The following is a 23,893-nucleotide window of genomic DNA, read 5'->3' as shown; positions in this document are numbered from 1 at the left end:
GCTTTTTTGATTACGGAAGGAAGAGTCTATTTCGATTACAATAATTCCATCCGTTTAGGGCGGGTCTATTTTGCTTATAACTTTTATAAGGTGGTAAGGGTTTATTTTGGCTGTTTGATTTTACTTTTGGTGAGGGCCCTTAATTGAGCTGATACCGAGCCGCTAACATGAACGATACGAGACAGTTTTGGCGCGCGGGGTTATTTCTGACGTCAGTGCCAAGGTATGGTGTGTCATGATTTGCCAGCTCAAACGTCAGCGCGGGGAGTCGTGTAGGCGTAGCGACAATCGTTGCGTGCGAGGAGTACCTCGCTGCTGCCGGTGGTCGTTGTTCGATCTGTGTCTTTGTTATCACAGACATTTCAAGCCCTGAATTAAGGTTAGCCTTGCGTTGACTGCTGAAGAGCATTGCAACCTCGTACACCTGGCTTGAATTCGGTAAGTTTTGTAGTTCTTATGCTGCAGTGCATGCATCGTTGCGATTAGGTGACCTGTATATTGATAACAAGGTACCTCATAGGGCAAATGTAGCATTCATCTGTATTTTGCAATTAAATCATGCAGCCAGCATTTCATAACCACTGCTCGGCACCCCAACCCCAGAAACAATTACAGACCTGCAGGGTTGTTTCTTTTTTTTTGCTTCAAAGAACTATCCATTGTTTGATGTTGAATGTGGCCACCATTGTAAGTCAGCTAGACGTGGAAATTTTTGAGAAGACTGTTGTCGAATGACACTGGGGGCATGTTTTGTTACCATTGTGTACCATTAAAGATAGTTTGGTAAGGATCAGCTTTAGTTCTGTAGCTGGTTTTATTAAGTATTGTATTCACCCATCGGTTTGAAACTAAGGCACCCATGCTATCTTGGCATTTATATGTGTGATATTTTATTGATGTTTGCTATATTTTTATTGCTATCCTATTATATTGTTCTTTATTTAGTCTTGCTGAGTTTGACCTGTTCCATTCATCATTGTATCAGTCATTTTATGAACTGTATTCTTTGTTGATGTTAGTTGTCCTCACATTTGTTTATCTATACTGTCTTCATGATTGTTCATCTGCTTGCACCATTTGTCCATAATTGCTATTCATGCATTCTGTGGCATCCAAGAGGTATACAGCATAGTTAAGGCTGCCACCACCAGTCTCATGTTCACACTCATATTGCTGATCAATATCATCCAGTCCAATATTCCCTATGTATCCATCATATTATTATTACACAACAAAATACAAAACTCATGTGGTGAAGGTTATGATTCAAAGACTGCATAGCTGGTAGAATGAAAAAACTGATCAAAGTTTGACACCATCAAAAAACATTGTCTTAACCTAAGTCTTTTCTTGTTGATAGAGATCTTCAAAATGGCAAAAGCATGGCAGAATGCCAGACCTCTACTAGGACTGAGCCAGGCAGCATCCATTTGTCACCCCAACTAATTTATTGATAACTCAGTGCAAACAATTTGAGTAATCTTCCCTTGCATGCACGCCTTTAAGAAAATATTCCTGTGCAAATATGTTGAAATTGATAACACATTTTCCGAGCAGGGGCCTGAATGGAACATTTATAATGAGCATGTTGAATATGTGAAGATCAACTTGCCTGACTAGCCCACCTGTTGCGTTCTTTGCCTGATAAGGCCCAGGTTGTGACAGATAAGGGAACGTTGAGTACAAAAACTGGGGATTTTTTTGGAGAAAAAAGTATGACGGGTGGAAATGTGAAAGAAACCTTGGCACACTTATGGTTGTTAGTAAAAAAGTGTGGAAAGGGGACTGGAATGCTTACTGTCCAAAACTGACATGTTTAAGGTGTGTGGACATGCTCTTTGAGGTGCCCAGGATGAGGGAACACTGTTGGATGGAAGTTGATAAGTGTTTATCATTAAAACTTGGTAAATTTGTGTACCCATTGGGAGAGGATGAGGAATAGTAAACATTGGATGACATTTTTAATGCAGTAAATAGGATGGTTAATTGACATGTTTAATTTAGTAAATAGGATGACATGGATGTCATATAGTCAGCATACATGATGGCCTCAACCCTGGTTGATTTTGAGCCCAAGCCGGCCTAGTTTCGCGCGATGGGGAAGTGGGCGAGAAACAAACTGGCACCAGCCAATGTGTTTAGGCATGAAAAAGAAGCCTTTGAGGTCTGACCCAGAAGAAAATGGACCGGACCAGGTGTGACCGGACGTGACTGAACGTGTCTGGACGTAGCTGGATGTGACTGGACGTGACTAGACGGAAATGGGCGTGGCTGAACGTGACTGGACGTGACTGAACGTGCCTGGACGTAACTGGACGTGACTAGACGGAAATGGGCGTGAATGAACGTGACTGGACGTGGCCAGACGTGACCGGGTGTGACTAGACGGAGGCAGACGTGACTGGATGGGACTAGACGTGACTGGACGGGACGGGACGTGACCAGACGGAAATGGACGTGACTTGACGTGACTGGACGGGACTGGACGTGACATCCGTGACCGGGTGGGACGGGACGGGACCAGATGGGAATGGACGGAACCAACTGGGTCTTATGGCACCGAATGAGACCGGACAGAACTGGACGATGCCGGATAAAACCGGACAAAACTGGACCAGACCGGACGGGATGGGATCATTAGCATTGTCCCATGTTTCGTCCATTAACATCATGCTTAACCTAGTTTATATCTGCATCCTTAAAGGCTTTGATAAAACTGAAAGGTGTGGGGTATTTTTGTGAATAACAGGTTGCTTTGTGCGCAGTGCATGTTTTTAATTTGGCTTGTGCTGTTTCGTTCGTTGGTCAATAAACGTCGTATATTGGGTTTGCCAATGCAGGATCTGGTCCGCTAAAACACTATTAGCCGCAGTTAAGGTACGTAAATTACGCCATGTGAAGTTGTGCATTTGACCACATCTTGTTTTGCCTGGGAACAAAAGTATACGTGTAAAGCAGGTATGGGAACGAAGCCAGACTTGGGACTACGAAGCCAAATCCGAGGGCAAGAAAAGAAAGCATTAATTTGGAGCCGAAGCCGAAGCCGGAGCCGGCGGCTTCGAAGTTTGAAACTGCAAAACTGTGATTTGAAAACGGGATGCAGAATTTGAAGCGACTGGCTTCGGACTTTGTATTGGGAAGCTGAAGCAGAAGCCAGCAGCGTTAAGCGTAGGAAACGCGAAGGCAAAGCCAAATTCATTAATTTGACATTTCGAGTATAAAGTGGAAGATAAATCCATTCTGCAGGGCTTTTCTGTGAAACCAATACCATTTCGCGTTTGTCAAAATTGTGTGAAATCGGGAAGTTTTACCGACCCGTTGATACGGAGAATCAGCACCACGGCAGATTTCCTCCCGGTCTGTTGTCCTTGTCCTTGTTCACAACGTTTCGGGCGGTTCGTTCTCCGGGGGCTCAGGGCGTCAAATGACCAGGGCAGGCAGCGCGTTCTAAAGCCCAGATCATCACCGGGCCGTCGGCACATATTAGTTGATCCTGAGAATGATCGGCGGATTTGGGCTCTCAGCGTGCGATTCTTGTCTTTCAGTGCGCGTCATTCATGTGTGCGTCCTAGCCCTGTAATGTTTTTTGTTGTATATTGTGATGTCTGGATGGTCAGGAGTGTCTATGTGAAGTGAACGCACAACTTCAGTGAGAAATCGCTATGGCCAAGCCAAGGTTAGCAGTTCAAGATCGCATGGAGCTGAAGCTGTACTCACATACCAAAACGTGTTGAAAGCCGACGCCCAATCCAGCTGTTAAAAAGGGGCACAAATACAAAGCCGAATCAAACCGTCTGTCATGGCGCGAAACTGAGGCCTTAGCCTAAGCCAGCTGAGGGAAATCCCTCAGAACCGAAGCTGCATCCCGGAGCCATTGCAGATAACCACAGCTTCGCGAAGCCGAAGACGGCTTCATCCCCAAGTCTGGTGTCAGAGGTCTGCACAATATGAGTATTGTATATGTTCAGAACTGAAATACCAACAAAACCTGCCAGGTCCAGAACAAAAGACACGTATGCTTTGCGGGGCTGCGGGCTTAAAAGTGGCAACTCTAAAGAATTTCGGCCATACTGGCTTAAACCTGGCTTAAACCTGCAGACATAAGTCAGTATGACTTCACAAACTAGTGGGCGCAAAATGACCACAGTAGTCGGCGCGCCTTAAAACTCCAGTCAACAACAACTTTGCGAACTAGGAAAGCTCAACAAAGATATGTGGCAGACTAACATTAACGACTTGCGACGTATGTGGAACGTGCTCACTCACGGTCGTGATTGGAGCAGCGGACCAGTGATCGTGAGGCTATGGGCTGGACACCGGAGAAGATAACGGACCAGGCGACCGATATGGCTACCATGAACTGTTCCCGTGAACTTGCCAGGACCAGCGGCGGAGATTTCATGGTCGAGGTGGGGAAGGGTAGTATTTTAGGGCCGTTTTGGCCCCAAAATATCGGCGTACTCTGTAGGCTCTGAGCTAAACGTTGCTAACACCTTGGAGGCCGTGACAACCACGATTGTCATTAGAGCTCCAGCCATGCCTGGGACTTATTTCAAACTGGGGTGTGGGGGGGGGGGGTCCCTGACACTCTCAACTGACGGGAGCACTCCAGCCATGCCCGGGACCAATGTCCAAGTGGAGACCCGGGCACTCACAACTGCCGTGAGAACGCCGCCATGCCCGGGGCCAATGTCCTAATGGGGGGGGGGGGGGGGGGGGGGGATGGCGCTCACAACTGACGTGAGAACGCCGCCATGCCCAGGGCCAATGTCCTAATGGGGGGGGGGGGGGGGGGGGGGTGATGGCGTTCACAACTGACGCGAAAACTCCAGCCATGTCCGGGACGAATGAATACATGGCATGGACAAATGAAACAACCGGCCGAAAGTAAGGAGCGAATTAGCACCAATGGTGGAGACTGTTGTCTCGTGTAATGATTCCCTCTGCACCAACACCTCGCCTGCACTTCCCGGCATCAACACAGCCATTGACAATACAAGGCCATTGCGAGATTATACATGTACATCGTGGAAGTCGGACGTTATCTTGCGGGATGAGACGTGTATATTTGTGCTTTATTAGGCCAGTAGCTCAAGCGGTCGTATCAGTCGATGACACGCGCGCATCGCTTCCCGAGCCGGGCTCAGGAGCGGTGTTGGGGTGCTGATAACAATTCTTAGTCACGCCTGCTGCGCGCCCCACAGTGTCTGATGCACGCACGTAAGGCTTATACCAGGGGCAGCGGTTATTCTGGCATTTGTTATCGACATGAATTTCGGATCCTCCGGCTTTGCGCACTCGCTAGTCGGGCATCGCACCATCGTGACATACGATAGCACGCCGATAACCTCATGGCCGTAAAGGTACTGAGATAACCGCATAACCGTACAACCGGGAGGCGTTTGGGGCCCATGGTCTTGCAGGCCATGCAGAAGCCCATGGTCCATGGCCATGTAGCAGACCATGGTCTTCCCACTTATCGTGAGGCTGAACATGAACTCTACCGCAATGCGCGGAAAGCAGTCACTTCGGACGGGGATGTGATCCTCCCGGGTTTTGCGGTGTTCCTCCGCCATTGGGTGGCCATCCCTGTTTACACCAAGTGCGGCCGGTGATGATATGGTGGTCAGTCGTCAGTACCAGGTGACGTCAGCACCATTGGTGTCGTCGGGCCTCCCTCCCCCTCCCCCGCCCCCCCCCCCGCCCACTCCAACAGCGCTGTAGCGGACGGGTGTCTGTAGCGCCATTGGCGTTGTCGCGCCTCCCCTCCGCCCTCTGCCCACTCCCACAGCGCGGTAGCGGACGGGTGTATGGATCGGATGGGGGAGGACGGCTCCAGTCGGTCCTAGCCGCCGAAAACTTTACCCAGCGTGCTTCTTTCCCACGGGACTTTTGCTGCACCATAGAGTGGGATGAATCTTGTGCAACGATGGCCGTTGGTATCATTAGTAAGCGTATACTATCCATTTTCTGCCTGTTACATATTTTCACACATGTCAGCCATATGTGGCCAGTGGTGCCAAATGCGGAGATGACGTCAGCGGCGGAGATCCACAGGGGTGTTACGAATCGTGCGAGACACATGTCAGGGGCTAATAGCAGACTTTTCTTGGCGTAAAAGGCCTTGGCCTGTCGCTTTTGGAGATAATCGGCACCTTTTACACCATCTCGAGGGATTTCAAATCAGCCGCACGATGGCCTGCCGCACCTTGAACAACAAATGGATTCAGAGGGAGCACCAAACGAAGGTTTTCTCTATGCACTATAGTGCGGTCCGTAAACCGTAATTCACTTGACCTGAGTAGCACGGCTGGGTCGGCTCTGAGGCGCGCCGTGTGCTGGATCCGGAGCGGTCAGCGCCCAGTGCTGTATCTGACGCGATCAGCGCCCGTTGCTGGATCCGGCGCGGTCAGCACCCAGTGCTGGATCCGACGCGATCAGCGCCCGTTGCTGGATCCGGCGCGGTCAGTGCCCAGTGGTGGATCCGGCGCGGTCAGCGCCCGTTGCTGGATCCGGCGCGGTCAGCGCCCAGTGCTGGATCTTGTGCGGTCAGCGCCCAGTGCTGGATCCAGCGCGGTCAGTGCCCAATGCTGGATCCGGCGCAGTCGGCGCCCAATGCTGGATCCAGCGCGGTCGGTGCCCAATGCTGGATCCGGCTCGGTCAGCGCCCAGTGCTGGATCCGGTGCCTTCAGCGCCCATTGCTGGACCTTGTGCGGTTAGCACCCAGTGCTGGATCCGGCGCCTTCAGCGCCCATTGCTGGACCTTGTGCGGTTAGCGCCCAGTACTGGATCCGGCGCCTTCAGCGCCCATTGCTGGACCTTGTGCGGTTAGCACCCAGTGCTGGATCCGGCGCCTTCAGCGCCCATTGCTGGACCTTGTGTGGTTAGCGCCCAGTACTGGATCCGGCGCCTTCAGCGCCCATTGCTGGACCTTGCGCGGTTAGCGCCTGGTGCTGGATCCGGCACCTTCAGCGCCCATTGCTGGACCTTGTGCGGTTAGCGCCCAGTGCTGGATCCGGCGCCTTCAGCGCCCATTGCTGGACCTTGTGCGGTTAGCGCCCTGTGCTGGATCCGGCGCCTTCAGCGCCCATTGCTGGACCTTGTGCGGTTAGCGCCCAGTGCTGGATCCGGCGCCTTCAGCGCCCATTGCTGGACCTTGTGCGGTTAGCGCCTGGTGCTGGATCCGGCGCGGTGGTCGGCTGGACCAGTCAGCTGATACCTCAGGCAGACGGTTATGGTAGGAAGCACTGACGTCATGCCACCCACCACCCAGGCTTTCACCCAATGAAAGAGAGCATTCCACATTTGTATGTGGTTTTGAGCTGAATAAGTCACCTTGAAAGTTATTCCATGCAGTTCACAGCCCTGTCTTTAAACACCTAAGATCCTCCAGTTTCAGAGCGACATGCCCGCGAAGATGCACAGACGATTTCGTGCAGACTATTTCAAGGTCACCCAGGCATCCATGACGCGATAACAGTGTCATGGAAATCCTGCTGACCACTTGTCATGCGGCGTTGAAGGTCAGGAAAAACAGACATGTCGAGTCTATCATATCTGGCGTTCATCAGTTCGGCGTTCAGATATAACGATTTTGTACGTTGATCTATAATGATGTACTACTTACTACTATATATATATATATATATATATATATATATATATATATATATATTAATAAGCGTACTTATAACTATACCAATAGTTATAAGTACGCTTATTTCGTTATTTCTGATGTCGAGAAATATGTTTCGTTCAGTATCTTCAAATGTGAGACATTCCCTTTAATGCTGGAAAAATGCACAATGGCCCGTGAACAGATATATTTACTGTTCGCTTTGACAGCAATCGTTTCACGATCTCGGCAGGCTTTTTGCCCTGATCTGTTTTTTTCCATCAATCGAGATCGGAGTTTGATCGTCAAGTCAAACAATGAGACGATGTGGTTGGACGCGGACAGCGGTCTGCGGGGATCCTGTTTGTCACGGAGTGGACCACATGCCACTGCTGCCGGTTATCAGAAGGGGCTTATCGCTGCCAGATGGTGGTGTTGGGATTTCGCACCGTTCCCGATAGGCGCTATCCGCAACTTATACAGCCCCGTTGAGTGTAGGAGCTTACAGGCTGGTATCTAGCGGTGCTTTTAGCGATCAGTTTTCCCTGAAACGCTTACAGCGGCGGGAGTGGGCTTTGGTTTTGCATTTGAACAGAGTCTCCTGCGATAACTGATTCAAATTTAGCTGTGGTAATATTTCCGTTTGCTTGGTTCTTTTGCCTCCGTTTTGAAATGAAGGGCAGCCCCCGAACAACGGACCCGGGATCTTGACCTCATCAGCATTGCTGTCCTTTTGAGAGAAAGCGTATTGTCAAACATTGTTTCGAAGGCGCGCTGTAGATCGATTTAATGCTTGCACATGGTCGGCTCGATCTTCTCCAGTTTGCAACCTACCTGAATCGAACCTGAGTATGTGGAGGGAAACGTACGTCCCACGGCTTGCTCGTTTGTGCCGTTTTCCACCCCAGTCTGTTTCTCCTGCTTTTTCGCAGTTGACGTAAGACCAGGCTGGTCTAGTGAGTTCGAGCGTCATGCGTAATTGCTAGCGACGCACTGGCTTCATTGCATCTGGTGCTTATCAGCTAGTCGATGTTATAGCTCGTGTCATAACAGATTGTAGCAAAATTGTTAGTCGCACGACAGACCAGTGAACCAAGCAGCTAGTATTCGCAGTCATCATGCATGACTATGAATGACCCTCATGTCAGTGATGTGTTGTATATTATGAAACATTTATATGATGCTAATCAATTTTCAGTGTTATGTCTCATGGAAAAAATGGCGTTCCTCACCCAGTCGTGGAAGCCGGTCTTCAGTGCATGTTTGCTGTCGTTTGCGAACGTTGTGATTGGGAAATTTGTCGCAAGGGCTGATTCAGCTCGTTTTAATTCAGTTTTAAAATGTCGACCAATATTGCGTGAGGCGCGGCGGTATCACTAGCCATATCGTAGCACAAATTGACGCGAGCGCTCTTACCGCTACCTGTTACGGCACTGACTCTTATGCAGAGCCAGCAAAAATAAGCAAGCTTGAATAACGCTCGCGCGACATTCGCTAAGCATGGGCCGACGTTGCAGTCAGCTTTCAGCCCGTCTCGACAGACGGCCCCCGCCGGAGATCGGTGACCGCCAGTGACCGCTGGTGACCGTCGATGACCGCTGGTGACCGTCGGTGACCGTCGGTGACAGTTGGTGACCGCTGGTGACCGTCGGTGACAGTCGGTGACCGCTGGTGATCGTCGGTGACCGTCGGTGACCGCTGGTGACCGTCGGTGACCGCCGGTGACCGTCGGTGACCGTCGGTGTCGGGAGTTGCGTCGCTCCAGGCGTCGGCCCGGTCAGCACCGTGGGGAGTGTCGAGGGTCGGTCACTGACCTGACCCGAGTCCGGGGTGTAGCTATGATTCGTTGACCCTCCTGCCGCTGACCTGACCTGAGTCCGGAGTGGGGCTGGAAACAAATCAACATCACATCATTTACTCAGTATAGACATCTCACACACTCAGCTGAACTAAGCGAGCAGTCCTTCAATCGAAGATCAGTCGTTCCGACTGATCGGTGGTGCTCGTTTCCTTCTTGGATGTGTTTAGTAACGACTACTCTGGGATGTGTTTAGTAACGATTACTCTTGAATGTGTTAAGTAACGATTACTCTTGGATGCGTTTAGTAACGATTACTCTGAAAGGGGCCTGCGACGGCAGTGGTCTGTCGCCGTACGCTGTTTTGTGCATTCCTCGATGTTTTGCGTCGCTTCCGATGCACGCATTGGGCTCAGGGTTGGCTGTGGAACGGCGCCCGAGCCGGCGTGCGTGGCAGCGTGACCCAGGCGGGAGTGGCGGCGCGGACGCTCAACAGGTGCCTGGCACGCCAGGCCGTGACCTCGGACGGTGACGTCATCTGGCGCCGTTTCGAGCGAACGGCGCCGGCCGTCGCGGGATGTGTGCTGCTGAACAATAAGAGTCGAGGCAAACACCGCCATGCTCCCAGGCTGGCTGCCAAGCAGGACATTTGGCGGTGACGCGTACGCTGTCGCTACCCCGGTAGAGGACCGACTCCTGGTGCCTAGTCTGGAATGTTTCAAGCTAGAAATCCGATTAGCAGGGGTAGGGTTGTGGTTTGTTTTCAAGGCTATCAAAACAACCTCAAATTTTACTTCGGAGGTCTTTTCATCTTATTTTGTACCATTTCGTAATTGTATGCTTGTGGTACGTAATGAGTTGGTTCCGTTGGACCTAATATGCAATCGTAAAATGGCCCACGAGTATATGCGAAAAAATCGCGTCCAGAACAAAGTTTACCAGCTATTTTGATAAGCCAGATGAGAAAGCGATGAGTTATTTCTCCTGTTTATTTTAAATTCCGTGCATTTCGGAACGTGATAAAACCAAATTAGGTACCAGTCTACTGCACTCGAGTGCGGAAACGCCAGTGCGTCGTGCGATTATCGTGATAATGCCGCCCCCTACTTAAGCCCAGCACCGGGGGCCAGTTGGGAGGCCGCCCCTACTTAAGCACGGCTTTGGGGGCCAGTTGTAAGGCCAGCCCTACTTTAGCACGGCTTTGGAGGCCAGTTGTGAGGCCAGCCCTACTTTAGCACGGCTTTGGGGGCCAGTTGTGTGGCTGCCCCTACTTTAGCACGGCTTTGGAGGCCAGTTGTAAGGCCAGCCCTACTTTAGCACGGCTTTGGGGGCCAGTTGTGAGGCTGCCCCTACTTTAGCACGGCACCGGGGCCAGTTGTGAGGCCAGCCCTACTTTACCACGGCACCGGGGCCAGTTGTGTGGCGGCCCCCGCTTTACCACGGCACTGGGGGCCAGTTGTGTGGCGGCCCCCGCTTTACCACGGCACCGGGGCCAGTTGTGTGGCGGCCCCCGCTTTACCACGGCACTGGGGGCCAGTTGTGAGGCCGCCCCCGCTTTACCACGGCACTGGGGGCCAGTTGTGAGGCCGCCCCTAGTCACGAGCCACATGGACAGCCTTCTGGGGCGCCTATCCGCCTGTCCACCTGACGTTGTTCGCTTCGCTACGCTGTACAGACTGAGCTGTCAGGAGGACAAACCGACGGTTTTCTGCAGCTCCTCACCTTTGCTCCTTATCACCACAAACGCGGTGGCAAGTGCGTGAAAATATTGCCTCGGGTCCGTTTGTTTTGTGTGGCGGCACGATAACAGGAACAACCTTGGATCTTATAGGCCCGCAACGGGATTCACTCGCTCAGTCTGCGCAGCGTGCGATGGCTCCTGATCCTGGCCTTGATGCAATGCTTAAAGTGTTTTAGTCTGTCTTGTTTGACGGGCAGAAGGAAATATTGTGTAACCGACCCGGTCGGCGACACGGACGCAGTGTCGGCACTCAGTGTAGCCGGCTCGGTCGGCGACACGGACGCAGTGTCGGCGCCCAGTGTAGCCGACTCGGTCGGCGACGGTTGGCGACACAGACGCAGTGTCGGCACTCAGTGTAGCCAGCTCGGTCGGCGACACAGACGCATGCCACTGTGCCACGTGGCACTACCCTCAGTGTAGCCGGCTCGGTCGACGACACAGACGCAGTGTCGGTGCTCAGCGTGGCGCTCAGTGTAGCCGGCTCGGTCGGCGACACGGACGCAGGATTGGCGCCCGGTGTAGCCGGCTCCTTGCAGCCGGCAGGCAGAGGTGGCTGTATTGATCGGGGGCCGGGCCCAGCTTGAGGTAGGGCAGGGTCACGTGAGTCAGCCCGTCGCCGTCAGGCGCCAGCCGGGCGCGCGGCCGGCTCTGTCGTGCTGGCTGGTCTACCGGGTCGATCTGGCCTGCTGAAGCTGGGCTCTGTCGTGCTGGCTGGTGTACCGGGCCGGCCTGGCCTGCTAAAGCTGGGGCTGGCGCTGGGGTGAGGTCGTTGTTCGAGGACTCTTTGTGGGTTTTTGCTGACGTTTTCAGCCGGCTGACATTGGCATTGACCGCAGCCGTGCTGTTGGTGCCGGGCAAGTGCGTCACATTTACTTCTTAGGGGGAAAAAGACACCGTTTTTAGCGGGGGCGAAAACTGATCTATTTGGCACAAGCCCAAGTGAGCCCAGCACGCCAAATTGCGTGGAGGAAGGCCAGCGAGGGCGCGACTGCCTGACAGGGTTGCCTGCGGTTTTATTTGTGGCTTCTCGTTGGATGCGCCTGCAGAGGCAGCGGTGAGCCGGGCGGACGGAAGACGTGGACGAAGACGTGGGCGGAGACGCGGGCGACGACCTGGGCGAAGGTAACCCGCCGATCTGGTCGGAGTTTTAAAGTGCGCTCTGCACTTAACGGCCTGGAGCTGTAGATTTCGAGAGTAGTTTCTAGGCGGAGCGGACCGCTTGGCTCTCCGACTCCGCTGTCGGTCGTCTGGCTCCCGTCTATAGTTCGCTGCCTGCGCCGGCTGCAGCCATGCGTTGCGGGTGCTGACGTATCAAGACGTGGCTTGATCAGCCCATGGTGCTTTTGTAACGCCTGTTTCCATCCGTTCATCCCGTTCCCCCGAGATCGCGTCCTTAATAACACGGCATTCTGCTGGTCTCGCCCCGGACTTCAGCCCCGTTGCCCTGACTCCGCGCTGAATCCGGCCCTGTCTGCTCTGACTGGCCCTGAAGCCTGCCCTGACTGGCCCTGGAGCCTGCCTGTCCGTAGAGCCTGCCCGGACCGTCCCTGGAGTCTGCCTTGACCGTCCCAGAGGCCTGCACTGACCGTCTCTAGAGCCTGCCCTGACTGTCCCAGGAGCCTGCACTGACCGTCCCTGGAGCCTACCCTGACTGTCCCTGGAGCCTGTCCTGACCGTCCCTGAGACCTGCTCTGACCGTCCCAGGAGCTTGCCCAGACTGTCCCTAAAGCCTGCTCTGACCGTCCCTAAAGCCTGCCGTGACCGTCCCTGGAGCCTGTCCTGACCGTCCCTGAGACCTGCTCTGACGGTCCCAGGAGCCTGCCCGGACCGTCCCTAGACCCTGCCCTAACCGTCCCTGGAGCCTGCCTTCGCCGCCCGTGAAGACGCTGTGTCTCCCGCGCTTCTGCCCGTGATCTCGTCCTTTGCACTCCTGCCTCTCATCGGTGTTGCTCCCTTTGCCCTGCCTTTGCGCGTAACCATCGCCCTACAAAGGGCTCAAGGCCCCCCGAAGTTCCTCCGGAATTAGGTCTGAACGGATTTGAGCACGATGCTGGAATTTACTTAAGTCATTTGTACACATCTTGTGAAAGTTTAAGTCTCGCGACCTCGACGGCTCATGATCTATGTAAGACCTTTTTCTCAAGGTCATGGGGGTGACATTTTGCTCAAAAGCGACGAGTAACGCTTATTCCTCACAACAACTGCATGTTGAAATGTTTTTATTCTTCTTATTTATATTACCCTGGTGTGTATTGTTGCCGTTTTGGTAGCTTTGGAAGCGTTAGGTCATTCGAGGTCAAGCTAGGCTGATTCTCGACCTTGGTGACCAAGGTCGAAAAACGCTTTAAGATCGTGCGATTTCAACTTGAATGGCACACACCTTACGGCTTGCGAAGGGTTTTCTAATCTTATTCTTCCCGTTGATGTGGTTTGTTAAGTTCTTGATATAGCCTGAGGGGCCAACGTGACAATCTCCGTCACCCTTTTGACCTGGTGTCACGTCACGGACTACATTTGTCGGTGTTTACTAATGCCTATCGAAAAATTCCAAGAGCTGTTCGACGCTGTTTTCCTCGCTGTATCTTGTTTCGTCCTTGAGATAACAGAAATATATCTAAACCGATAACGTGACCCAATTGACCTGGATCCACCTGTCGAGGTCACTTTGGCCATTGTTCTGACACCTCTCTGGTGGGGGTTGCGAGGAGCTTTGGAATACCGCTGTTTTTGGATGGCTCTTATTAGCCTAGTTTCTTCTTAGATTGTAGGGAGGCCTCCGAGGCCCCTCCCCTCGTAGGGCAAACGGGAGAACCACCCGCAGGGCGAGGGTGGAGCCTGTTCTCTATCCCTCCCGAAAGCCCCTCTCTCTCATAGGCAAACGGAAAAACCTTCCCGTAGAGCGAGGCTGGAGCCTGTGCTCTGTTCTTTCCGAAACCGTCGCTGGGCCTGCTGCTGCTCCGTCCCGGCTGCAGTAGGTCGTTGCTTCGGTGGTTTTTGCTGCGGCGGCGGTGTCTGGCGGCCGACGACGATGGCACACGGCACCGGTTTTTTGTTGGGGCGTCGATGGCCTGGCCGGATCGCAGCGCCGCCCCACGACCGCCATCTGACAGCCCCCCCCCCCCCCACCCACCCCCACCCACCTGCACGCTGGTGGCTTTGTGGTCGGGTGTGAGGCTACGGAGGAGGCGAGGGAAACAAATCGGGGATTTTTCTCCGAACATTTCGCGTGGGAGGGGACGGGAGGTGTATTTTCTCACCGAATTATGTTCCATGGTGATGTGCGGTTTGTGAGCCCCGTCCCACCAGGCACCCAACCCCACACTACACACACATTTGCGCCTGTTCGTCCTGATCGCCCCCCCCCCCCCCCGCCCATCCCCCCGGGCCGAACAAGCGGGGTCCGGCTCTTCGCCGTCGGTGCACGACTATTGACGTTGATCGATTTCGCCCGCGTCAAAAGCCCGTAGCCAGCTCTGGCTCTGCGCAAGGTTGGCACGATGTGGGAGTTAAGCCCCGGCGCGCCTGATAGGGGACCGCTGCTGACAGGGGCCGGGGGGCTCTGCTGACGGGGGCCGGGGGGCTCTGCCGACGGCGGCCAACAGTGGCGCGGTGGCGGCTGACCGGTGAGCCCGCCCGCTCGCGAGCGCGGCGAGTATCGCCTGGAGAGGAGCGCTCGGTGGAGGCGGGCTGGAACGTGCGGTGAATGTGGAAGGGAGCTCGGCCTGGCTGTTGGATGCGCCAAACGTGATGTGAATGTGATATCGACTCGGGTGGCCCAGCACTTTTCCCCGAGGTCTAGTTCTCGTTTGTGCCAGCAGTCCTGATTGTTTGTTGGCCCTGTGGTTTACTCTGATAGTTATGGGAAAGGCCCGGACGTGCACATCTCCTGCGATGAGTTCGTTTCCAGCGCATTGAAACCCATGGCTGCCCTTCTACAGGCGCCAACATCACGAATCACTGCAGGCTCCGGCGGCATTTCGGAGAAGAAGCCTCGGGTGCATCTTTTACCATCTCGTTCAAGGACGAAATGTCAGACACTTGTTTGGGCAGGACCCCTCCCCCTCGACTTCCCTCCATGTTTCTGAGGCATTGAACGTTGGGTATCGAGTACCAATGACATTGAGTTTCTGCCTGCTGTCTACACACAATTGACCGGAGAAGTGTGATGGGTGGTGTGAGAATTAGATGAAAACAGTGTGATGCACTGTTGGCACCCCAGTAGTGGGTAAATACATAATTATGACATTTGTTGTTATAATATATAATCATAATAAACATCTGTCTGGCGGTCTTGTAAGGATTATTTTCTCAATGCTTCCTTAAGAGCCCATGCTCTGAGCGGCCCACAATACCAGCGTGATGGCAGCGCGGTCCACGGCTGATCGGGCTGTAGTGTGATCGGGCTGTGGTCGGGCTGTAATCGGGCTGTGATCGGGCCGTGGTCGGGCCGTGGTCGGGCCGTACTCAGACTGTAATCGGCGCTCGAGGGATCGCGGGTTCGACACTCGAGGCTGCCTTGTCACGGCTATCGGCCAGAACTTGCGGCTTGGCTCGGCGCGAAACATCTTGTGGCCTGTAGGGCATAAGCGTGCTGTCAACGAATGCCCCTCTAACGTCATCGCTGTATCGCAGGACAGAGATGGAGCGCACTGCCGCCGCTCAGGTGGACGGAGTGGCCACCCAGGTGGACGTGGTGGACAGTCACATGGAGACGGTGGACAGCGTACCAATCGACGCGGAGGTGGCGCCGTCAGCGGCTGGCTGCGGCGATGCCGCCGATGCCGGCATGTTCGGATTCGGGTGAGCCTACCAGCGCTGGCATGGGTTCGTGTTCGGGTTCGGGTTCGGGTGAGCCTACCAGCGCTGGGAAGGTTTCATGTTCGGGATCGGGAGAGCCTACCATCGCTGGCAAGAGTTCGTGTTCGGGTTCGGGTGAGCCTACCAGCGCTGACAAGGTTTCGTGTTCGGCTTCGGGTGAGCCCGCCAGCGCCGGCAAGGGTCGGCCTGCTGACCAGTGGTTGATTGGCTGAGACCGAGGGACGTGCAGTGAAGGCAGTGATCGCGAGGGTATTGAGCAGAAATTTTGGTTCTCGATCGCCGCTCGTGTTTTGTTCAGAAGTCATGTCTGCATTGAGGGACGGGACGAACAGCGCTTGAGACCTCGCACAGGATGGCGAGAGGGCCCTGATACCATGCCTTGCAGCTTACGTTGGCCGATGATGCGTGCATTAGTTACAACACTCGGCACGCTGGCGCAACACAACAGTGTTACAACACTCGGCACGCTGGCGCAACACAACAATGTTACAACACTCGGCACGCTGGCGCAATACAACAATGTTGCAACACTCGGCACGCTGGCGCAATACAACAATGTTGCAACACTCGGCACGCTGGCGCAACACATCCATGTCTAGCACTGAGCGACAGCTTGTGTGCGTATCGAGAAAGTGCTTAATGTCTAAAGCGCGTTCTCCGAAGCGGAAGCCATGAGCGCGAAAGGGAACAACTGTAGTCAGTGCGTGGGGCCACTCAAAATCGTCACCAAATTGTGTTTGGTTCGATCTTTACTTCAGGCAGCCGCCCACGGTCCGTGTTCACTGCATGCGTTGTCTCTGGGTGCCGTCACAGCGAACCGTGTGTATGTTGCCAGCCGTTCGCAGCCTATCGCTGTAGCGCGCGCCCCGACCTCCAAGGACTCGTTCCTGTACAACATGGAGCACGTGCGGCGGGGTCGGGCCGTCATCTTCAACCACCGCGACTTCCACCCGGAGCAGCAGATGAAGGTGAGTCCCTGGACCTCACCTGGAGCAGTAGATGAAGGTGAGTCCGTGGACCTCACATCCCACCCGGAGCAGCAGACGAAGGTGGGTCTCTGGACCTCACATCCCACCGGGAGCAGCAGATGGAGGTGGGTCTCTGGACCTCACATCCCACCCGGAGCAGCAGATGGAGGTGGGTCTCTGGACCTCACATCCCACCCGGAGCAGCAGATGGAGGTGGGTCTCTGGACCTCACATCCCACCCGGAGCAACAGATGAAGGCGAGTCTCTGGGCCTTACATCCCACCCGAGGCAGCAGATGAAGGTGGGTCTCTGGACCTTACATCCCATCCAGAACAGCAGATGAAGGTGAGTCTCTGGACTTCACATCCCACCCGGAGCAGCAGATGGAGATGAGCCCCTGGGTCTCACATCTCACCCGGAGCAGCGGATTAAGGCTGTCTTTCGTCACCGTATATAGGGTCATGTCATATTCAGGGCCCTATGTCTTCATCATTTCATCGCTCCCTTGTGTGGGAACAGCCGCATGGTTGAATGTAGCCAATCTCGTTCTCATATTGGTATGATGCTACCTACCATTGCATGCCTGACTAATCATTTTCGTGTCGACGCGCATGTGCATGATGTTCACGAATGGCGAGTTATATGAGCACATGTTTTTCAAGCAGGCGTACCATTTTCCCCGTGACTTATAGCGTCATTGTGTTACCACACCGGCGATGTTGGTGCTCCGGTGTCGGCGCGTGACGCGTTATGTGACGTCATGCAGATGCGGAACGGCACGGACGTGGACCGCGACGCGCTGGCGGGGGTCCTGCGCGACCTCGACTTCGAAGTCACCGTGTACAACGACCTGCGCAAGTCGGAGCTGTTCGCCGTGCTGGACAAACGTGAGTGTGGATGGGTCGGCGCCGGGCCGGGAAAGGGGGGCCGGGAAGGGGGGGGGGAGGGGAGGCGGCGGGGCTCGCCGGGCCGCCGCGGCGTCGGCTCGGCGCTGAGACGAGGATGTCAGGAGGGCGTGTGGCGCGCGGCCCGGAGCCGGCCGGTGCGGCGGTCCGCGGCGCGCCTATCTTATCCTGTCGGCGACCGGAGACCGTGTGAATCACAGCACACTGCGAGGCGGCGCCCACCGCAGCCGCGGAGGGATGACGGGTCGGCCTGGCCACGGCCAGGTCACGGGCCGATCAAAGCCCGATCACGGCCCAATCACCGCCCGATCACGACCCGATCATTGCCTGATCACGGTCCAATCACCACCCGATCACGGCCCGATCACTGCCCGATCAAAGCCCGATCACGGCCCAATCACCGCCCGATCACGGCCTGACTACAGCTCGATCACAACCCGATCACGGCCCGACCATGGCCCGATCACTGCCCGATCGCGGCCTGAATACAGCCCGATCACGGCCAGACCATGGCCCGATCACGGCCAGGTCACGGCCCGATCACGGCCCTACCATGGCCCGATCACGGCCAGGTCACAACCCTATCACGGCTCGCTCGTCAGAAATCACAGCCCGATCACAGGTAATTACTGCCCGATATATATCTTTCAAGGGTGGACAGGCGGCGATTTGTACTGGCGTCGGACTCATGGCCCGATTCCTTCAGTGATTCATTGGTCACGGGAAAATGCAGTTCAGATTGAAGATCTTGAGGTTAGTTTAAAGACAGTAGTTCACTTTTATATTGGGTTTTGAACTGAAATAGCAATATTGAAGACCTTTCGGTGCTGTTCACAATTCTGTCATTCTTAAGACCTAAGGCCCTCTAGTTTTTGAGCTACATCCCTGCGAAGATACGGAAAGATATATCGAAGAAGGCATTTTATAGTCACATTGGCATTTATGACGTCGTAATAACATCATTCAACTTCTGTTATTCCAGAACCCATGCGGTGATCAAGGCTAGGACAAATATAATTGTCAATGCGTTCATACTTGACGTTCGTGGGCGCGATTTCCAGACGTAACGGCCGTCAATTGGCTCCGAATCAATGCTGTGCGAGGTACGATGACGTGCTCAAACAATGGCGCATTGAGGAGCATACTTAATAAACGGAGAATTGTGCCGTCTAGACCAGTCTCCACTTCAGAAATATGCCAAATAAGTGAGCTAGTTTCGCCATATCTGATGCTGGCTTCAATGTCTGGACATGCGAAACATTTTTTGAAGTTAAACTGGGTACTTTCGACATAAGTGCATAATTGCACCACCTTAGCTTATTAAAATGTTACTCGCTTCAGCGTTAAGGACAGGCATGCGCTCTGTAGGACGCTCCGGGACCCCTAGCTCCCCGTACTCTGACCATGTTTGTGATCAGTTGACAACGTCTGCGATCAATTGACGGTGTGTGCGATCAGTTGACAACGTCTGCGATCAATTGACGGTGTGTGCGATCAGTTGACAACGTCTGCGATCAATTGACAGCGTGTGCGATCAGTCTGACGTCCGTGACCAGTCTGGGTGTCAGACGGCAACTGTCCTGTCGCCACTAGCGTACCCCCGTTTCCAGCTGTCTACACGGAGAGCTAGGTAGCGGTGCCACCGCTGACAGTCCCTTCATTTTTCCAGTGTCCACCGAGGACCACAACGACGCCGACTGCATAGTGGTCTGCTTCCTCTCCCACGGCGACAGTGGCGTGCTCTACACCTACGACGAGATCCTCAAGTCGGACCAGCTCTGGGCCCGCTTCACCGCCGACCGCTGCCCGTCGCTGGCCGGCAAACCCAAGATCTTTTTCGTTCAGGTGCTTGTCTGAGTTAGGTCGGGCTCCAGAGAAGATTGCTTGTGTTCGAGCGCAGCTGGACCATAGCCGGTCCATTTAGCCGGACATAGCTGGGCCGTTTGGGCCATGGCAAGCTGGTGCACATATCCGCATCACGCATGCTACATTTTTCTGGATTCCTCGTGGACGTGTGACGGGGGAGGGGGAGGGCAAAAAGCGTGGGATAAGTGAGTTTGGAAGTAAGTGATGCCCACAGTTTATTTGACTGATGTGAGATGTTGTGCCCTCTCATTATACGTTGATGATTTCCAGTATACACAGTACGGGCGTGGATTATAGTTTGATTTATGTGGGACCATCGAGCTTTCGAAACTGAACTGTCGGCTGACCATGATACTGTGGAAATGTGAGTGTACCATCGCACAAATGCTGCACATACAAGAGCACATGTGGTCTAAATTGTTGTGCATGTCAGCCAGATCTGAACAGAATCGTGGCGGGGTTTGTGCCCGTGCGTGTTTGGGAGCCCATGCGGGCACCACTGGCGCGTCACCGGACGCTCGGTGGTGACGGCCGGCCGTGGCACCCGCCCGTGTCACCAGGCGTGCCAAGGGGACCAGCTGGACGGTGGCACGACGCTGGTGCCGCGCCGCACCGCCACCGACGGCGACGTGGTCTCCTACAAGATCCCGACCCACGCCGACTTTCTGCTGTGCTTCTCCACTGTGCCCGGGTACTACTCGTGGCGCAACACCACCAACGGCTCGTGGTTCGTGCAGGCGCTGGCCGCCTGCCTGCGCCAGTACGGCCGCACCACCGACCTGCTTACCGTGATGACCCGCGTCAACCGCATGGTGGCCACCGACTTCCAGTCCAACTGCCCCGGTGAGAGAGGCGGCACGATCGGCTGAAGAATCTGTGTGTCCCGACGCTGTCAACAGCCGGGAAGCTCAGGGTCAGCTGTGCCGGTTGAGCGTCAGGCCCTATAACAGGGTTGGGCGGGTTTATATGCTAGGCATCCTCCTCGTGCTGTGTATCTATTGGGCTCTGCCATGGGACAAAACGTGCTGTGTATTGGTTGGCCTCCTCCATAGGAAATAGCGTGCTGTGTATCATTGGACTCTGCCATGGGGCAAAATACTGATGGCGACACTGTGTATACGCTTCATCAGAATGTAGGCGAACTTGCTGGTTTGCGTGAATGTGGAACAGGATAGAGCCACTGGCTCAGGTCGGGCAGGCTGGTTACGTCGTGACTGGCTCGGGCTCAGTGCGGGCTCGAGGTAAGCCGTTTTATTTGTGCCGAAAGAAGGCCTCCGTGATCCGTCGTCAGGGGCTCACTGCCGGCGGTGGGACGGGGACATCAGGGACGCACTGCCGACCGTAACACCGGCGTCCTCCGCAGGCGATCCCGGCATGCACCAGCGCAAGCAGATCCCCTGCATCAGCTCCATGCTGACCAGAGACGTCATCTTCAGCGCCAAGACGGGCCGGCGCTAAGAGGCGTGCCGGAGGCTCTGGCCGCCGAGCCGACAGGGCGGGTCAGCTGTGCCGGCCGAGCGGGTCAGCTGTGCCGACACAGCGGGTCAGCTGTGCCGACACAGCGGGCCGCCGAGCCGACACAGCGTGTCGGCGGTACTGGCAGAGCGGGCCAGCTGTGCCGGCCGAGCGGGTCAGCTGTGCCGGCCGAGCGGGTCAGCTGTGTCGGCACAGCGGGTCAGCTGTGCCGGCCGAGCGGGTCAGCTGTGTCGGCACAGCGGGTCAGCTGTGCCGGCCGGGCGGGTCAGCTGTGCCGACACGGCGGGTCAGCTGTGTCCGCACAGCGGGTCAGCTGTGCCGGCAGAGCGGGTCAGCTGTGCCGACACAGCGGGTCAGCGGTACCGGCAGAGCGGGTCAGCTGTGCCGGCCGAGCGGGTCAGCTGTGCCGACACAGCGGGTCAGCTGTGTCAGCGCTGCAGATGGGGATTGGTGGAGGAGCATTCAAGGGAGGCTCGGCTCGGACGCCTCAGGTCGTCGGCTCACCAGCGACCCGCGCCGGCCTGCGGACGGCAGTCGATGGGCGCGGCGGAACGGCTCGGTACACGTGCGCAGCTGTCCGGGCCGTGTGTCGTGACGTCACTCAGCGGCTGGTGTGACGTCAGGGACCGGCGTGCTGTGACTGGTGTGTCGTTTGGTGCCGGTGTGTTGTGACGTCACTCGGCGGCTGGTGTGACGTCAGGGAGCGGCGTGTTGTGACTGGTGTATCGTTTGGTGCCGGCGTGTTGTGATGTCACTCAGCGACTCGTGTGACGTCAGGGGCTGTGCGGGGGTGGGAGTGTGGTGCGCACTGCGTTCACTGCGGCTATGGCTGCCACTCACCAGCCATTACCGGCTCGGCACTCGGGGACACGGCCAGCACGTGCGTGACGCTGTATCTGCGCCTGCGTCTTCGAAACCCGGTCTCAGACCCGCACCGAGTCGAGGGAATCTGTGAAGTCTTTGAAGCGCATTTTGTTGTCCGGCTGCTGATCTGCCTTGTGATGATGTGGGTGATCTGATCTGTGCTGATTTGTCTCCTCTGGTCCGCTATCCTGACCGTATCGGACAGTCGCAGCTGTCGGATACGGTCGGTGTCGAATCTGCCAGATCGTTAATCGTAACGATTCCCAGGGTCTTAGTAATTTGCCGAGGTCACACGACGTTATGAGATTTTCCGAGGTTTCGCCACAGAGTGTAGAAGCCAGGGGCTGCCGAGATAGCGTATCGGTACTCTATAAGTTTAGTAAATCTTGGAGATACCGGAACCGGAGATAACAGTCGTGATTTCTCCAAAAACCAATATTTAAATGCTTTGTCCTGTTGTTTTCCGGTTTCTGTACTGACCTAAAGTTGTCTCCATAATATGTTGCTGTTTTTGGTATATGTGAGGTTAGCGCCTGGGTGTGAACAGAAATTCTACAAGTACAACTTGTGTAATACATTTTTCGCTTATAGGACTACGAATCGTGGCCGCAATTGATGTATGCATCCCAAACTCATGGTTCAAAACCGTCCACGTGCATTTCACAACACCTCCAAACCTTACACTCAGCTAGCTAGCCCCAGTGATCAAGCTGGCTAAAGGGAAAATATTATTCCCTTAAAGCTTTCTTGTTCGGTGCATTGGAACCAACTAGACATTGGATGGTTCGCCTTCTAATTGCCTTTCATGCAATCGTGATCGTGTCTCATCTTGATGGTGCAAATCAAAAAGTACATGATTTAGGATGCATATTCTGCCACAGACTCATGGTGGTGCCATAATGGATGCTCAACAACTCAACAAGCTCGGGGCCCCTGAACGCAGGACGGGACAGGCGTGATCTCGATAGCAGGCATCAGCCATAACCACTCACAGATGCGGTTTTCAGCCCTGCAACAACATGCGTTAGTGTTAGATACATCACGCCGCCCGTGATGTTGAGGCCGTCTCGGTGGTACGCTCCTGCGGCGAGCAGTTTTGTCTTAGTTGTCCGGCCGGCCGACTCCGTTCGTTTGTGTTCAGTCGCGTCGGTGATGCGTTCACCGGTTGTTCCGTTTGTCCAGTACTCTCCTCAGTCGTGACGCTGGCTCTGTGCGGCATCACAGTCATTGCATTGCCCACATTCCCGTCCTGGTGACCAGTCACCCCGCTGTCCCTGTAGGGAGCGCTTCGCAAATGTCTGACCATATCGATCTGTCTTCGTGTCAGGCTCTCCGCGATCTTGCGGCTCAATTGTGGTAATTGCCCGTGCATTCTTTCGAGACAGTCCTTTCTGGTAGTACGTAAGTGGACGGATAGTTCCCGGGTAGGGTTATAGAAATGCGCGCATGTTTCCCCTCCACGCACCGTTTGTGGACTGTTGAGACCCGTTCAGAGTGCCTGTCAGGTAGTTCGGTATCTAGATACTTACCACATGCCGTCTGTCGCAAGTCATCACGATTAAAAGCTAGCAATAATCCCACTTGCCTTGGCAAGTGCCGTTGCCGTGGCGGAACCGGCGACGCGTCATGTGGCGCTTGTGAAACACCTGCTCGTGGTTTGAAATACAGCCGTAATGCTTCGGAGGCTCGCTAGTTGTGTGCCTGAGGGTGCCGCCGAGATTCAGCTTGCCGCCGTGCGCGGTTCGACACCTGGCTTATCTGGCGGCTGACTGGGTGGCGTCAGTAGCGCAGGCAGGGCGGGGGGGGGGGGCACAGGGGCACGTGCCACGCTCCCCCCTGGG

General features: G+C 54.8%; 1 protein-coding gene across 1 annotated transcript; it reads left to right on the top strand.

Moving 5' to 3' along the window:
• The first annotated feature begins 266 nt into the window (after window positions 1–266).
• On the top strand, window positions 267–21,365 carry LOC119104568 (caspase-1-like). The gene is made up of 7 exons (XM_037228292.1): window positions 267–438; window positions 15,788–15,955; window positions 16,809–16,941; window positions 17,708–17,828; window positions 19,516–19,691; window positions 20,273–20,555; window positions 21,076–21,365. The coding sequence occupies exons 2-7, from the start codon at window positions 15,795–15,797 to the stop codon at window positions 21,168–21,170; spliced, it is 969 nt and encodes a 322-aa protein (XP_037084187.1). The 5' UTR covers window positions 267–438; window positions 15,788–15,794; the 3' UTR covers window positions 21,171–21,365.
• The last annotated feature ends 2,528 nt before the right edge of the window (window positions 21,366–23,893 follow it).

This window comes from Pollicipes pollicipes, unplaced genomic scaffold (genome assembly GCF_011947565.3).
Source record: "Pollicipes pollicipes isolate AB1234 unplaced genomic scaffold, Ppol_2.1 Scaffold_6052;HRSCAF=7182_pilon_pilon_pilon, whole genome shotgun sequence".
In the NCBI taxonomy this organism is placed as follows: domain Eukaryota; kingdom Metazoa; phylum Arthropoda; class Thecostraca; order Pollicipedomorpha; family Pollicipedidae; genus Pollicipes; species Pollicipes pollicipes.
The sequence above is the reverse complement of the archived record's forward strand: the minus strand, read 5'-3'. Positions and strand labels throughout refer to the sequence as shown.

What these genes read in the sequence shown, in the direction of transcription:
- LOC119104568 (XM_037228292.1), top strand. Translation starts at nt 15,795, where the DNA reads ATGGAGCGCACTGCCGCCGCTCAGGTGGACGGAGTGGCCACCCAGGTG. An exon ending in GCCGGCATGTTCGGATTCGG is followed by an intron (nt 15,956 to 16,808) that starts GTGAGCCTACCA and finishes GTATGTTGCCAG; the next exon opens with CCGTTCGCAGCCTATCGCTG. An exon ending in CTTCCAGTCCAACTGCCCCG is followed by an intron (nt 20,556 to 21,075) that starts GTGAGAGAGGCG and finishes CGTCCTCCGCAG; the next exon opens with GCGATCCCGGCATGCACCAG.